General features: G+C 52.2%; 1 protein-coding gene across 2 annotated transcripts in view; it reads right to left on the bottom strand.

Annotated features, from left to right (window-relative positions):
• TBX4 (T-box transcription factor 4) overlaps nt 1–7,456 on the bottom strand; it is a 32,521-nt gene extending 25,065 nt beyond the window's left edge. For both annotated transcript variants that reach the window (XM_015120019.3, XM_015120020.3), the window contains exons 1-3: nt 7,210–7,456; nt 3,173–3,358; nt 2,221–2,315 (exon numbers count right to left, since the gene is read on the bottom strand). In XM_015120019.3, the coding sequence (XP_014975505.1) occupies nt 2,221–2,315; nt 3,173–3,355 (278 nt within the window). In that variant the 5' untranslated portion in view covers nt 3,356–3,358; nt 7,210–7,456. The remainder of the gene's footprint in view (nt 1–2,220; nt 2,316–3,172; nt 3,359–7,209) is intronic.
• Nucleotides 7,457–16,775: the final 9,319 nt, after the last annotated feature.

The following is a 16,775-nucleotide window of genomic DNA, read 5'->3' as shown; positions in this document are numbered from 1 at the left end:
TGAGGGGTGAGGGGTTGGGGGCATGAGACTAGTGATTTTCTTAAGAACCAGACCCAATGCAAGGATAAGTTTCTGCCAGAGAAGTGAAAGGCTGTGATGGATCCATAATTGGCCAACATCATCACAGCCATTTAAAAAATATTATCATAATTCCCTAAGGTCCATCTCTAAGCCTCAACTAGGATCAAGCACAAACATCTACCTGAAGCTGGCCACCTCTGGAAGTGTATGTATAAGTGTATGTGTTGGGAGAGGGAGGAGGAGGACCTATGCAGATGCAGGAAACACCACTGAGGAAAACCATAAAATGCCTTTTGTTTAAAATGCCAGAGGCCAGACATGCCCGGAGAACATGCTGACCAGTTATTTTCAAGAGACAAGGTTATTTCTGCTGCCTAAAAATGGAAGTTCTGAACCTTTCTCTTTGTTACCTTCTTTCCTCACCAGCAGGCACAAGGAATAGCCCCATTCCCCTTCACACTTGACCAAGTGGATTACCCATTTACCAACCATCATCCATGTGATTCCCTGGTTTGAGTCTCACGGTGATAGAAAAGGAAAGGACAGCAGATAGGTCTACGGTCACCATTTCCCTGACACCACTGAGCTACAAGGAGACTGTGACTTGCCCAAGTGCACTCAGCCAGAAAGAGGCAGGGCTTGTGACACCTGGATTCCACTGTCCTCAATGCCTACTCCATGTGGCACCTCTGCCAGCCCCTTCATGAGTCTTCCTTCCCTGTCTCCATCCCCAAAATGCAGCAAGCGCAGGCCCTAAAATAAACCTACTTTCTCCCTGATAGAGGCCCTGAGTGGTGATGCCACCTCCCTGGCTAAGACCTGAGGGTGGCCAAGTGCCCAGACCTCCACCCTCAACAAAATAAAGGAAATTGTATAAGGCCTGCCAGTGAGCAGAGTCAGGAAGGACCACAGCACCCCACACACTACACACAGCAAACCAACCGACTTTTTGTTTCCTTTGAATAGTCTATCATTCCCTAAGTGGTTCAGCAGAGCTGAGTTCTCTAAAAAGTAGAAGAAAATACTGAGTGGGATGCCAGACACTTCTCTAATTATTGCTAATGTTATTCACTAGCACTTCTTGTGTGCTTGCACGTGACAGGAACTCAGTGCTTTACATACAATGTATGAGGCAAGACCTGGTCTTCTACAGATGGAGTGGGGAGAGTACTTAAGCAGAGACCCTTAAGTACCTTGTCTGAGGTTGCACAGATGAAAGTAGCTGAGTTGGAACTGGATCCCTCACCCACTGTGTTCTGACTCCCAATTCCTGGCACTCAAGGCTTCATCATCTTATTCCTTCAAAATCTCAATTATGAGACACATCCTGGCAAAGGGACATTTTCACACCTAATCTGTCCCAAGGGACCGAAATCAAGTGTGTGTATGTGGAGGGGACAGAGTGGGTGGGGAGGGAGTTCCTGAACCTGAACTTGCCAGCGTCTCTGTCTACAGCAATTCGCCTTCACCTGATAACCGCTCTCCTCCACACTCCTGCCCCCTCCCCACCAGCCCCAGTGAATCTCTCACTCAACCCCCTGTGAGTCTTCCTCCTCTCATCCTCTCCTCCCTGTTCTCTCCCACAGACACCAGCGCATTTTAAAGATGTTTCCACTTTATAAATCATCCTTTTCTGGCAGCCACCGAGAGCCTCTCCCCCAACACACAGGGAGCCCAACGTGGTGCTTTCCCGTTGGCCGGAGATGGGGATGGAAACAGAAGAGCGGTGCCCCTGGGATGAGAAACTTGGGGTTCGAGTCACTCACGAAAATGTATGAAAACCGAAGGGCATAGTCTAGTTTCCTCTCCCCATCTGCTGAGAGGCATCTCTGGGTCCGCAATCAATGCATTCCTGAGAAACTTCCTCAGGTCCTCAAAGAAAGGAGAGCAGAGTAGCCCCCCCAGGGGGCCAAAAGTGCTGGAGCTGGGACTCTGGGCGTCGCGATCCCCGTTTGGATTCATTTGCATAGCGCTGCCCCTCCCCCTCGGTCTTTCCCGCAAGCCCCGGGCGGCTGCGGTGGCCCCCTGCGGGCTTTGGCGGCCCAGTCCCAAGCTGCGGCGGGAGGTGGCACTGAGGCCCGAGGAGGCAGAGAGGACTCCCACAGGCCACCAGGCTGGGGCCGAGAGGACTTCTAAGGGACCCCCCGGTCCCCATTGCTCTCCACCGCCATCCCCGGAAGTAAATCTCGCAGCGCTGACCTGCCCGCCTTGGTGATGATCATCTCGGTGCCGGCCTCGTGGAACTTCTTCCAGAGCTCCTTCTCATGCAGCCCCACCTTGATGTTCTCGATGGTCTGGGGATGGGAGGGAGAGAAACTTGTGTCTGCCTGGCCCAGGGCTCCACGCGGAGCCTGAGGAAAGATGAACCAGACCCGAAGAGTTGTGCTGAACCCTGCCTGCCCGGAGCCCACGGCTCCAGATTTCGTTTCACAGAATGATTTTGAACTATTCGTGAATTTAAAAGAAATAATCGGTGGCTAAAACTCCCTCCTTTGAAGCTGCACCTACGGAAGAACCCGCAGAGGACACACATAGTGGCCAGCGCAGGTTAGACGACACTCTTGCACACTCATGAACATTTCCGTGGCGGGCCATCACCACAGGCTCCCCGGGCAGACACAGACAGGGAGAGGTGCACGCACCCTCGGCCAGGTGCGCGCCTGCAGATAGTGCACACAGATCCCCAGGCGGCATCCCGCGCGCTGTGATCGTCCGATTATCACTGTGAAGCCCTCGACGACGTCCCAGGGGCCTTGGAGCCCCGCAGCGGCTCCCGTGCGCACCGGCGGGGTCGCCTTCTCTTGCCCGCCGTTCGGTCCCAGGCCCTCTACGGGTTGTTGGAGCTGGACACTTGGTCAAGGCTCGCTCCGATGCTCCGGGGGTCTCCTTCGTTCTTACTGCCCCTTTCCTCTATCTCTAGCTCTAACTCTTGCTTGTCCCACAGTAACCCCGAGGGCTCAAAGTGGAGAAGGACCCAGAAAGCAGATAAAACGAGCCCTGTTCAGTGGAGAACTAACAGGCAGACCGTCCTGAACGTAGCCAGGTCCCCCTGAAAGCGAGTCCTGTCGATGATCGGACGGAATGACGGACACAGGCGACCCCGCAGACAGACCGACGCCCGACTTCTACCCGACGGCTGGCGCAGCCCTACCTGCTCCGCGGCGGCGGCGGCGACGTCGGCCCCAGGGCCAGGGGTGCTGCCTAGCGCGGCTCCGCTGAGGCCGGGCGCTGCCAGCGCGGGCTCGGGGGCGTTGGCTGCGCTGGCCTCGCCGAGCACTGGGCCCGGGGCCCGGAAGGCCTCCTCGCTCTCGGACAGGCCCTTATCCTGCAGCATCTCCTGCGGGCACAGCACACAACGAATCACTCGCCCAGGTCCACACTCGCCAGAGGCCCCGCAGCCCTCTCCAGCCGATCCCGGGACTTCGTGCGGGGCGCGGAGGCCGCCCTGGAGCACGTGGACCCCGCCCCCTCCTGAGCTGGAGGAGGGAGCCCGCAAGGAGGGCAGGTCCCTCGCCTCCTCCCTTCAGGCTGTGGACCTGGGAGGGTCTGCGGCAGTTCAATGTCTGCCTGCCCCTGGGTGTGGGGTTCTGTGATGAGTAGGTCTAGCGGAGGGACCGCCCTCTCGGCATTGCCACAGCTGCACCCCGAGTCCCTCCCTCCTACTGGGCTCCAGTGGAGCCTGAGGCCTGGGTCTTCTCGGTTGTTCTCCAATAACTGGGGTCCAGGCCTCTCTGTGGGCCCAGGACAACCAGGACACTTCCTGGCCATGCAGGAAAGGAGAGCCAGGCTGGAGGGTAGGGCCCAGGCTCCTAGAGCTCCACACCTGTGTGCAGAGAGGTCCTCGTGCCCTCAGGCCCAGCTCACCCATCTGCCCTCACCCAACCCCTCAGACAGCACTGAGGTAGAGACTTCCTGAACCAAAGGCTTTCACTCCAACACAGTCCCCGTCCACACACATCCTCTTCCCATTCTGGCACAGACATGCTCACACCGAAACACAGCCCCTCACACAGCATCCCACCCGCCTGAGCAGCCACACTCTCCTGGGCGACTGATCAGGTTCTGCCCTCCGCCCAGGCCTCCCCTGCCTGGCGCTCGGGTTCAAATTCACAGGCTCACTCAGGCACACTTTAGCGCCACAGGGCTCTGCTTTGGGCCTAAAGACCCACACTCTTCCCAGTGAAGGACCAGGCCAGTAGGCTGGGCCCATTCACAGGAACCTCTTAGCCCTGCCTGGCACAGCTACATTTCTTCGGGTGTCTTGGCTGATTCTCTCGCCTAGGCAGATGGCTGCTCCCTGCCCGAAGCATCCCTTAGGGGTGTGCCCGGCTTGCTCCGCTTCGCCTTTCTACCTCCCCGCTCTTCCCCATCCTGCTGGACCTGGGCGCTCCAGCGGGGCTTTCTGTAGGTCTGGCGGCCCCTCTTGAGGTGGAATGCTCCGCCTTTCTCTTCCTACCTTCTTCCCGTTCTCCCCGGGCCCTCCTGGAGCATCCCCGGGCTCAGGCCTCTCGCCCATCCTGTTCAGAGGCCTCCTCATCCCGGGCTCAGACTTCGACTCCCAGGGCCTCGCAAAGTAAACAAGCCAAGTGCAACCGAGGAGATAAAAAGGGGCCGGGGCCACTCCGGGTTGGGAAAAACCCATAAAGATAAGGCTGACAGGCGGGCCGGTCTTCGGCCACAACCTGCAGAGAGTGAGACTTGCTGGACATGGCCAGCGCCAGCACCCGCCTCGGGCCACGTGCGAACGCGGGGCCGAGCCTCGGAAACCCAGGAGTCCCCACACAGGGGGACGCTGCCCCAATAGGGTAGCTGCCCACTCTGGCCAGCGCGCTGGGTCCAACTATACCTAGGACCCCGGCGGGATCGGAGCCAGCGACCGAGCGATCGGCTGGTCCCAGATGTGGCGGCCTGCGGGGTCGCAAGGAGGGGCCGTCTCGCGCTTGGCCCGCATGGCCAAGGGGTCCTCTGCTGGGCTCTCTCACACCCGGAGCCGTGCAGCGGAGCCCTGCGGCTCGCGCCCTGCGCTCTCAGTCCTACCCGCTCAGTCCTGCTGGGTGAGGAGCTGGTTCACGGCCCGCGTCCACTGACTCGGGCCCCACAGCTCGGACTAGGGACGAGGCCTGCGCGGTGTTCTCCTTCCGAGGCTCAGGGTTTGCCTCTTCCTTTTCTCTCCGCCACGAAGCCACATCCCGACCTCGCGACAGCTTGCCCCCTTCCCACCAATTTCCTTTTTTCCCCACCCGGCTGGCCCAGGGCCGCCGTCCCCGCGGTCCTCTCGGACCTCGAGCTTGGGCGCGCTCGGCCGCCCACACCGCGGGGTCCCGCACTCAGCCACGGGTAGCGGTCCGCGCTGGTCTTTCACAGCCACTCCTCCGCGCCGCAGCCTCCGCTCCCTTTGCGATGGGGTCTGTTGCTTTCAGTAGCCTCGTTTTCCAAAGACGACAGCATTTTTCTTTTCACTTTTAGGTTACTGGGGGTATGTTTCTTGCACTAGGGGAATTGTTAATATTTCGTACTGTTTTTTAATATTTTAATTGTCCTTATTATAAGAGTAGTATTTTGGTCAGTAGTATTTTGGAACTTTGAGAATATCCTATCGCGTGGATTATTACTCCTTTGTATCTTTAATACTGTATGGTTAAAGTCCTGGTTTGATTCCTTAGCTTACTGTTACTAAATTTGTTTTCCTGACACATTTCAGGGTCGCCTGGCACATTCATAATACTATTACCAATATCTAGTTGACATAGTGTACAATAGGTCACGTTAATCTATTATCATTTTTTAATTTTTGCTTTATATCCCTAATACGTTTCCGTTGCTTGCTCTTCATTTTGTTTATACTTTGCCACGCTATTTCAATAACTTCTTGCTTACCATAACTTGTCATATAACTGTTCTGAAAATTCATGTTAATTTTCTTCACATCCTTATAATACTTCTTGTTATCTAACCACAATTTGTTTTGTTAGGCTTGCTCATAACACTCCAGGTATTATTCTTCAACACACCCTGACAGTATCTTGTTACTTTGTCATTATTTGTAATGTTACAGATCTTAACTCGCTAGTAATTTTTCATCACATCATTACTTCTTGCTGTTTTGTCATACTTTGTAATATTGCTGTAGCTCTTAATACTCTGATTATTTTTCATCACATTGGTACAATACTTCTTATTACTCAACCATTATTTATAATGTTCTTGTGACTATTAATACATTGGTCATAAATTGTCATATTACTCCAGCAATTCTTGTTAATGTGTCTTTATTTACATTACTATTGCTCCTAAGATTTTAGTTAATATGTTTTAATAGTTCGCTATAGTATCAATAATACATTATATTATTATATCACTACCACTAATAATATTTCCCTTAATAGTATTTTCATTGTTCATCTTTCTCCTACAGTTCGTTTCCTAGTTTCCAACAGTTTGGTAATTTGTTACACTATTACTATACGTTATATTAGTGCAGTTGGCTTTAATACAACAGTCCTTACATTGTTCCTCCATTTAGAATTACTTTGCTTTAATCTTTTTAAAAATCGTGATTACTATTTTCACTTGATTCAGCTTGACTCTGAAAGTTACTACGATTGTATTATTTGAAAGTTCACGTGTTATATCAGTTATGCCGATTAGCCCTTTCTTTGGTAATTATTCACATTCTAATAATCTTTAATCATCGATCATTATTTATATATAATGTTCCTTGTTTTAATTTTGACTAGTCTTGCATCAAAGGCTCTGAGTCCAGTGTTCTGATCGCTCACATTTCTACATGAATTTTCGCTTCAGTACGGAGCCCTCTTCCTTGGCCTTGCATATTCTGCAAACACCAATTTCCAGGCCACCGCTCCGCCTGTCACGGCCTTGTTCTTAGGGTGCTGGCGCTATCGATATTTCCACGCTCTTGGGTCCCTAGACCCAATTCGTCGCGTTACACAGAGAGGACGGCTCGTGCCCCAACAACTGGGTGTCTGGCCGAGGCGGCGGCCCGACCCAAGGCACTTCGCGCCGCCTTCCTGCAACTTTGACCGCCCCTGAAGTTCTTCTCTGGGTCGCGAGACTCGCCCCTTTCCAGCTTCTCCTCCTGTCCGATCCCGCAGCCTAACCCTGAGCCCCTGTGGCCCCAGCCCCGCACGCCCAGCTGGTCCCCACTCGGCTGGAACCAACACTCACCCTAATTGCGGTGCCGCATGCGGAGGCGCCAGCGGCCCGAGGTCCCCTGCAGGTTCGGGTCCGAGGAGCGCGGGACGGCCGGGGCTCCGACTCCGCGCCGCTGGGTCAGGGTCCAGCTGCCCGCCGTGCCCTCGGGGCTGGACACATCCCGGCTCTGGAGCGGGCCCTTGATCTCCAAGGCTGCACTTTGGGGCCTCAGCTCCCTCCCCCTCCCTCCCTCCCTCTGGGGCCGCCCCCCCTCCGCGCTGACGTCGCCGCTGTCAATCAGTTCGCGCCCGCTGTCCCCCAGGGAGGGGGGCTCCAGGGTTCCCCGGCGTCGCGGTCCCCAGGACCCCGAGCCCCACGCGAGCAGCCGGCTCCTCCACTGCGCGGCCCAGTGCCCTCCTCTTGGCCCTCGGGCCCCGAGAGCCGGGCAGGGGCTGGGAGCCCCGCATGGTTTAGATTAGAGAGGCGGGAAGCAAGGGCGAGCAGCCCGGCTCAGCCGAGGCTCGACAACCAGGAGGGCTCGCCCGGCCCCGCCGTGCCCGAAGACTAGGGCGCCCCACGACCAGGCCTGGCTACCCGCTGCCGGCGCCCGCTTCCAGGCAGCGGCCTCCACGGACCCCCGGCTGCGGGCTCCCCGCCCGCAGAGCCCCGCTCCCAGCCGTGCGCGCCGTTCATTTGGGAGCCCCGGTCCGGAGGTCGCAGGCGCACACGCGCCTCACAGGCCCACGCTCGGCTTCCCGACCATGCCCACCACGCGGCCTCGCACCTTCAGGTCCTGGGTACAGCCCCTCTGCTCATCCGCCGTCCTTGTCCTGGCCCAGGGGGCCGCGGGCGCTGGACCCGGCCTGGAGCGCCTCGAAGTCGGCCGCGGAGGTCAGGGGTGAGGACAGGGAGGAAGCCCGGTGGCCGGGTGCGGGGCGGCGGCGGCAGGGAAGTGCTGGGCCGGCCTCTGAGTTGGAGCCGAGTCCGGTTTGGGCCTTGACAGAGCCCAGGCCGGGCTGCAAGGTGCCAGGCTTGGCAGAGCCTCCTGGGGAAACTGCGGCCCAGGGCCAGGATTCCGCGGCAGCTCCTTGAGATCCTGGAGAGCTGAAGAGGAAGCCCAATGCTTGCCCTAGGCTAGGAAGTGGAGACTGGGGAGCGTCCTGCTCCGAGCCACCCAGTCCTTCCTGCCTCAGAAAGGGAGGCCTGCTCAGCGCCCAGACCTCCCTGCCCAGCCTCTGAGCTCTCTGTCTCCACTTACCTCTGTTTCTCTCTGTCTGTCTGTACCTCCCACAGGACCCAGGCTTTCCACTGGCAGACAGACCCATGTGGACCCCAGCCTGTGCCCCAGGCTCCCGGCCTGTCACACGCCCAGAATCCTGGGGCAGGAACAGGCCTGCCCACCCATCTGCAAAGGCTGCAGAATCCTCATCAATAAGGATCCCCAGAGTGGTCCCTTAGTGCTTAGCATGGGCTGCATCCCTCCCTCCACCTGTGTCCTCTCTGTCCCTTTCCAGATTCTGACCTCAAAAATCAGCTTGAAGGGAAGAGGACAGGGAAATGCTTTTCCTGGATGGGTCTGTCCCTGTTCTAATGCTAGGAAATGGAAAGCCAGCATCAACGCCTCCTTTACCACCCCGCACTCAAAGGTGGAAGCAAAACACCAACTCAGAAAAGCCAGTCGCTGCTGCTGTCAGGAGCCTGAAATCCAGCCCAACAGTGGGCCGCTGCTCAAGTCCCTGTCACCCTTGCAGTACCAGATTCCACCACCCCATCACCATTCCTCTCACGGAGCCTCAAACCAGGGAGGAGAAATAATATCTAAGAGGAGTGGAGAAGTGGAATCTTTCCCCAATCCTGTGGACTCCTGGAATGGAGAAAGGGAAGGCCCTGATTTTTCAGGAGATGCCTTGGGAGTCATGTTTCCTGTGTTAGGGAGACCTGGATGACATGCTTCAGCTTCTGCTGGCAAGCCCCCTCCCATGACCCCTCCAACAGCCTGTAGGGAAATCCCTTGCAAATAAATAGTATACAGACTAAGCAACCAACTACTGTGCGGAATGGTGAACAGGGAGGGCAGTGAATCAGCAGGTACTATGGGAAGACCAGAGTTAGGCCAGACTCTGGGAAGAATTTGTTGACAGTCATTGGACGAAGTTCATACTTAGAGCTTATAGTATAGTTCTTTAATTAAAAAAAAAAAAAATCTTAGACTGGAACCTTCCTACAAGTGCAAGGCTTTCTGGAGACTCATGGCAGGCAGTCTAAATTATTAACAGGTTCATGATGACGTGGAGAAATGAGATATGAAAGGGACAGGTAAGCTTTTGGCAGTGAAAAGGAAGGGGCAAACCAGCCAGCAAGTGAGTAAACGAGAGAGGTTCTGTACGCACATTCCCCGTTATTAGAATGGAATACCTCATTTAACTGACTCTAAGGCACAAATTTTTCACATTCTGATATCTCTGAAACTGAGATGCATCTGATAGTTAGTGGTGTGTCACAGCTTAATTAGCAGCGCTTTTTCTTCTTAGTCGTAAGTAAAGTAATAGAAAAGCTTATAATGGATGCTGCATAGTATTTGCTGAAAAAGAGCCTGTGTAGAAGAGGAAAAGACCAATTTTTCTTTTTCTCCAAAACTACTTTGAGGAGTTCAAAGTATGAAAACCCTCCTCAACTAGCTAAACAAATAACTGACTGTACCACGCATCTGTCACACTGATTTGAGTTGGCTTGGGGGAAAGTGCTCAGGTTTGGTAACAGGCTCACCTTGGTTTTGAAACCTGGCTCTGATTCCTGGCTCACCATTTTGCAGCTATGTGACCTTGGGCAAGTCCCTTAATGCTGATATAAAATGGGGATAATTACATCAACCTACTAGCTTATTGTGAGGACTGCCTATATTAATGCATGGTTGATAAAGGCTAGCTCCCAAGTATTTTAAAAATTTATTCTACTTTTCTCTTTTCCCCAAAAGGCTTGAGGTGGTTTATAACCAAAATTAGCTCGTAAAAACACAAGTAGAAAAACACATTAGGATCAAGGAAAAAGGGGTAAGCATATATGCTATCACTAAGTGCTAACAAGGTTGCTATAATTGAGAATAAAATCTGGCTTATGAGCAGCAGAGCAACATGGTAGTTCTCTAGATCAGAAATGTGGAAACAGTAACTCTTTGGTGAATGGTGAAGGAACAGACTTTGTCCTGGCCCTAAATTTTAAAAAGTAGTTTCTCAGCTGGGATTATAGGCACAGTGGCTCATGCCTATAATCCCAGGACTTTGGGAGGCCAAGGCAGGAGGATCACTTGAGGCCTGGAGTTCGAGACCAGCCTGGCCAACACAATGAAACCCTGTCTCTACTAAAAATACAAAAATTAGCCAGACATGGTGGGGCATGCCTGTAGTCCCAGCTGCTCGGGAGGCTGAGGCAGGGGAATAGCTTGAACCTGGGAGGCAGAGGTTTCGGTAAGCCGAAATAGTGCCATTGCACTCCAACCTGGGTGACAGAGTGAGACTCTGTCTCAAAAATAATAATACATAAAATAAAAAATAAAAGTAGTTTCTCATATAAATGTTTATTGCTGTATCTGTACAGTGTTTTACCATTTACAAAGTGGTTTCACAGCTGCCATCTCATTTGATACTGTATTAACTCCATTTTTCTCTCTATTTTGTGGATTCATTCATCCAAAGAAATATTAAATGCTTACTATGTGTTAGACACACAAACAGGAGGAAAGGCCAACTGACCATTCTGTTAGTTACCCAACCGCTTGACAAACCCATCACTAACTGCAAATTCATTAATGAATGACCTGCAAACTGACTAATTAATCACCTAATCAGTCTCGGAGATAGCAAGGGCTACAGGATAAGTGGGGGATGCCTGTCAGCACAGTAGGGTGGCTCCCTAGAGCCTGGGTTGGCTTTGGTTGAGGATGACCTTTTGGTGGAGGATGAGCTGGCACCATAGTGTAGTGAAAAGCAATTACAATTTAAAAAAATAGGTTTTTAGAGCACTTAATAAATTCTAATGCCAAGCTCCAACCCAGACCAACTGAGTCAGAATCTTTGCTAGTAGAGCCAAAGCTGGACGTGGTGGTGCCGCTTGAAGTCCTAGCTACTCAGGGAACCGAGGTAGGAGGACAGCTTGAGCCCAGGAGTTCCAGGCAAGGCTGAGAACCACTGGTCTATGAAAATCCTGTTCTCTGCTTTCCTAGTCTCTCTTGTAGCTAGAGTTGTCCATGTAATCCAGTGTTGGCCAATGAGACCTAAACGGAAGACTGGCGGGGAGAAAGGTTGTGGGAAATATTTTGCTTTCTTGATAAAGGGGAAGATGTGGTCTTCCTTTCCCCCGCAGATGAGATCCTTGAAGTTCTTACCCTCTAGAGACCTTAAGGCCGGAAGGATGAAAGTCAATGTGTTAAGAATATCCGAGGAAAAAAAGAAAGGGCCTGAGTTCCTTATGGCATCATTGAGCAGGTAAATCAGTGCCAGCCTGCTCCTTATAAATAAGAAAAATAAACCTTATTTCTTTTCATCATTGTTAGTCTGGATGGATCTCTGTTACTTATAGCCAAATATGCTCCTGAAGTGTATGTAAAAGTTCCCAACTCAGTGGGTTTGTTTGTTTGTTTGTTTGTTTGTTTTTTAAGAAACAGCATCTCATTCTGTTGCCCAGGCTGGCATGCAATCATAGCTCACTGCAGCCTCAAAGACTCCTGGGCTCAAGGCCATCCTCTTGCTTCACCAGTTCAGTGCTGAGTGCCTTCCTCCCTAATGAAAGATACTTACCTGAGAGTGCATGTGCTCGTGCCTTCCCATTCAAAACCAGGAAACAAAATCCCTCCTCAATTCTTTCCCAGCTACGTTTTTCTGTGTATGCTGTGGTCTAAGGCCTAGGGTCCTTATTAAGCTCCAAAAGGGAAAGGATGGATGAGGCAGCAGGGAATTGATCTGTCCCCTATAGCTTTATTGTCACCCAGTAGCCCCAAGTCTTGGTTCCAGATTCCTCAGCCCACATCCCATTCAGATTAGCAAGCTCAGGAAAGCTGTGGGGCAGGAGCTTGAGCTCCCTCTGGGAGGTTGGAGAAGGACCGAGCAGGGGATGGGTAGAGGTGGCAGCTGCTGCTGCTGCAGGTGCTTCCCCTCCCACCGCAGATGCAGGTCTGCTTACCTGACCTCTCACCCTGCTCTCCCAGGCCTTCTCCTATCAGGGAGAACCAGAAACTTCCAGGTAGAAGGAACTGAGGACTGGGCTGCCTTGATCTCTGAGCTGGGTAAGGCAGACTGGTCTGAGCCCCTTTGGGACTGAGGACAGAGACAGTGATTCACCAACAGCACGCAGGTGGATCCCTCCTTTAACTCTCATTGGAGACACTACAGAGGTAAGGAATGACTGATCAAGTCTGGGTTTTGCATAGCCTGAGCAATCTAGACCTCCTGATTCAGAGACCTTTTTCTTCAGTGGATTTTCTGGAGGTCAGCTTTCCCCTCCCCTGTCCATACACTACGTTCCTGAAGCCTCACTTCCTTCCATTTCCTCCAGTAAGACTTCTCTGAAATATATGCTTATTTTACTACCAGAGGAAGGTATATCTGCTAGCGTTGTGCTAGGTGAAAAAAATTCCTAAATCAGAGATATTATTTAATTGTTCAACACCTCCCTTTTTTTCCTTTCTCCTTTGTATTCTTCCTAAGCATAGATAATCCACATTTGGCTTTAAATTCGGCTTCTTGGGGATATTTCTGAATGAGGGCGCTAAAATAAATTAGAATTCAAGAATGGGAGAGTATCAGAAAACGCTTGGAATTTGAAGTTTAAAGGCCTGAACCCAGGTCTGTTTACAGAAGGACCTACAGCATGTTCTAGGTCAGAGTTTTAAGGCTAGAGCAGAGTTTTAAGGCTCTGCTTCCTCATCTATAAATGAATTTAATAATAACAGCCACCTCATAGGGTAGTAGAAAGGATGAAGTGACAGCACATAGATAAAAGTGCTTTGAGGGCTCACAATTATAGCTAACATTTATCAAACACCTACAAAGTTCCTGGCAGAATTCTAAGAACTTTATGCACATTATCTCATTTCAGCCTCACTACCTTATCAGGTGGTTACTATCATAAACCCAGTTTTACAGATGAAGAAATTGAGGTCACATAATTTGCCCAACGTCATACAACCAGGAAATGAAGACAAGATTTAAAGCCAAACTAGTTCAAATCTTCAGTGCCTATCCTTTTAAGTAAACTGCTCTCCAGTCTCTTAACCTAAGCAGGTTTTATTTGTTAAACAGGTTTTATTTGTTATTTCCTTCACGTTGTTGTTGTAAGAGTGACATGTCTAGTGCCTGGCACATGGTAACACTCAAATACACATATCATTATAAATAGGACTTGACCAAGGTCTCACAGTAAGTAAAGAGGTCATTGGACCTATAGGGCTCGAGAACCCAAGATCATAACCTATTCGTTACGATTATTGTTCATTTGCTAAAAAATAAAATACTCACCCAGGGACCAAAAACTTAATCATCTCTCTCTTCAGATTTCCAAGAGAGGGCACTTCCGGTATCCTTGATGTTCCTAAGAACATCATTCTCTGTCTCCTGAGGACTCCTACCACGTTAGCTACTGGAAGAAAGCCAGCAGGACCCCAGGAGTGGGCCGCTCATTCAACAGGACACATTGCTAATGGAATGAAGAGCACTGTACACACAGACTCTGCTGCAAGCTTTTCATGTGCAAAGATGGTGTTGATGGCCCCTTCTAGCTGAGAACACAGCCTTGGCCAAGAAAGGCAAATTAGGCCAGGACAGTGGCTCAGGCCTGTAATCCCAGCACTTTGGGAGGCCAAGGTGGGAGAATTGCTTGAGCTCAGGAGTTCAAGACCAGCCTGAGTAATATATTTAATAGCAAGACCCTATCTCCACCGGGCGCGGTGGCTAACACCTGTAATACCAACACTTTGGGAGGCTGAGGCGGGTGGATCACTTGAGGTCAGGAGTTGGAGACCAGCCTCGCCAACATGGTGAAACCCTGTGTCTACTGAAAATATAAAAATTAGCCGGGTGTGGTGGTGCACGTCTGTAATCCCAGCTGCTTGGGAGCTGAGGCAGGAGAATCCCTTAAACCAGGGAGGCGGAGGTTGCAGTGAGCCAAGATTGCGCCACTGCACTCCAGCCTCGGTGACAGAGTGAGACTCTGTCTCAAAAACCGAATGAACAAATAACAACAAAAAGATCCTATCTCTACGAAATACAAATTTTTAAAAAGGGAAATTTTTGACTACATCAGAAACAAGTGACAATAAGGAAAATTGTGCTTTCATCTGGAATGAAATCCTTTATAACAGGCCACCGGGCAAAGAACCCTCTGCTCCTACCCCACACCCCACCTACTTGGCCACAGACCTACTGCCCCAGAGGCAGTTCAGCCCTGGGTATGGAGGGACACACCGCAGGGTTGCACGGGCGGCTCAGAACACCATTCTCTCTCCTTCCTTGAGTCTGATGTATTACTATGAAGGCACTATATAAACACAAAGCCAAATGACTCATGGCAACAAAGCTGAATGAAACTCCAACAAAAGGCATGTCCTTGGTGCCTTCCACTCCTTCCCCACATCACAGGGCCCTTCTATCAGTCTGTACCAAGCTCAAGTCTCTTTTCCAATCGCCGTCCCAAGAAGCGTGTTCTGGAGCTTCCTGAGTGCCCCTAACCCATGTCACCAAGGTCCTTTTCTCCCTGCTGCCCTCTTTCTCAAACGTCCCCCATCTGCCTCCGGCCCCACTCACCCAAGGTTGCTCTCTGTGCTTGGGTTTTTCAATCCCCAATTCTAAAGAGACAGGCACAGTAGAAAAGGGAATGGAAGGAGGCTTGATGTGGGCATCAGTGGGAAGACTTGGAAGAAATTGGAGAAGGGACTTTGCTCACTGCTCAGTCACCAAAACTGTTCTCTAGCAGATTTCATGAAGAAAAGACACTCAGCTGAAGGCCTACGGGAAATTTCCTTGCCTCCAAGGCCCAAAAGCTCTGTCCATCGATCTGTTTGGGAAGTGCCTCCTCACATCTAGCTTCAACCCTTCTTGCTGCAGTTGGTCCTTTCTCTAAGGAGTCAGAGGCACACTGGGGCTCTGTTAACTGGTCAGGCCTCCACAGTAAGACTTTCCATTCCCTCATTCAGTCTCCAAAGCTGGGGGTATGCAGCTGTCCAAGGAGTGCTGTGCCCTGGAGCTATGCCAACGCTGGCACGGAACAGGGTGCAGATCTGAGCCTGCAGGTTCGCGAGAGGCAGGCCCGGGGCTGTGGCTCCTCTGGGAGATTCAACAGGCCCCCGACGGGAGGACAGGAAGGAGTCCTTAGGCCCGACCACCACCCCCCCGCCTCCTGCGTCCTTGGGTTTTCTGATGTTTCTCCTTTGAACACGTTCCTTTATTTATTGGGCCTCGTTTAACCTCAGCCATGTCCTCCCAAGATCATTTATTTGGTAACTGTCATTCAGCCTGCTCTGGCATTAACCTTGTAATCCTATTGATTTCCTCCAAGGTAGTTGGAGGTTTTCCCGTCTTCTTGCTGGACAGGTAGGGACTGATTCTCAGTTCTATAATCGAGGAAGACGGCCCAGGCTGGTAAGGGGCCTGCCCAGAGGCCGTCTGGAGTTGCCTCTTTCTCACTGTGGCTCTCACCAGCCTGCGGGAGACCGATTCCTGAGGTCACCTCGGTTGCTTAAGTGTGAGGTAAGGTGACTGAGTGCACACCACCATCACCAGCAAGAGCTCCCTGAGTGGCTACTGAGGCTGTCCTTCAGCTCAAAGATACTGCATTCCACCAATTGAAGCTCTGATCGCCCTGGAAACCCGCCCCCCTCCACCATCTTGGATGCCGGAGGGGGAAAGGGCCCAATCAACGAGGGGGAAGCGGGTGAGGGTGGGGCCGAGGCCCAAGCCCGCGCCCACGTGGCTACCAGGCCTGCGCCTTCCCGCCACCTGTGGCTGGCAGCCTGGCCCCTGTTGAGCTGCAGCTGCAGCTCCCAGACACTAGCCCAGTCCGTCGCCAGGGGATTAGTGTCTGTCTGTCGGTTGGGACCGCCTCAGTGGGGGTTGTCCCGGCCCAGACAAGGGCCTCCACCTCGCCTTTACCCAGGACCACCCCCCCTGAGTCCAGCATGGGCAGAAGGGATTGTTTTGGGGGGTCTGAGTGCCTGGAGTGCTGATCTCTCCCAGAGCTGAGGTGTGGGGTGACCAGAGTCCCCCTCCCTGCCAAGGCTGAGCCACATGTGCTGGGAAGTTCATTTCCCCTTGTTTTCCAGAACGGGCTCCGGGATTGACCCCGGGAGTGACCCCAGTGTCAGGAGGCATTAATGATCTCCATACGGGCAATAAACAGGCAGACCGGCTGGCTGGGTGTGGAGGTGCCCTGGAATGGGGCCGCCTTATTAGCTTCCCATTCACTCGTGGGTAGAGGCTTAATTAGGAAGGGGTCCCTCCTCTGTCTCCCCCTCCCCCAAGCATCCCTGACCTCCCTGGGAACTGAAGTCTTCTCACTGGTTCCTCTGCTCCTCAAGGGCTTCCTCAAGAGGCAGCTTCTTCAGATGTCAGCTC

Source organism: Macaca mulatta, chromosome 16 (assembly GCF_049350105.2).
Source record: "Macaca mulatta isolate MMU2019108-1 chromosome 16, T2T-MMU8v2.0, whole genome shotgun sequence".
In the NCBI taxonomy this organism is placed as follows: Eukaryota; Metazoa; Chordata; class Mammalia; order Primates; family Cercopithecidae; genus Macaca; species Macaca mulatta.
Note: the sequence above shows the minus strand (reverse complement) of the source record. Positions and strands in the feature narration are given on the sequence as shown.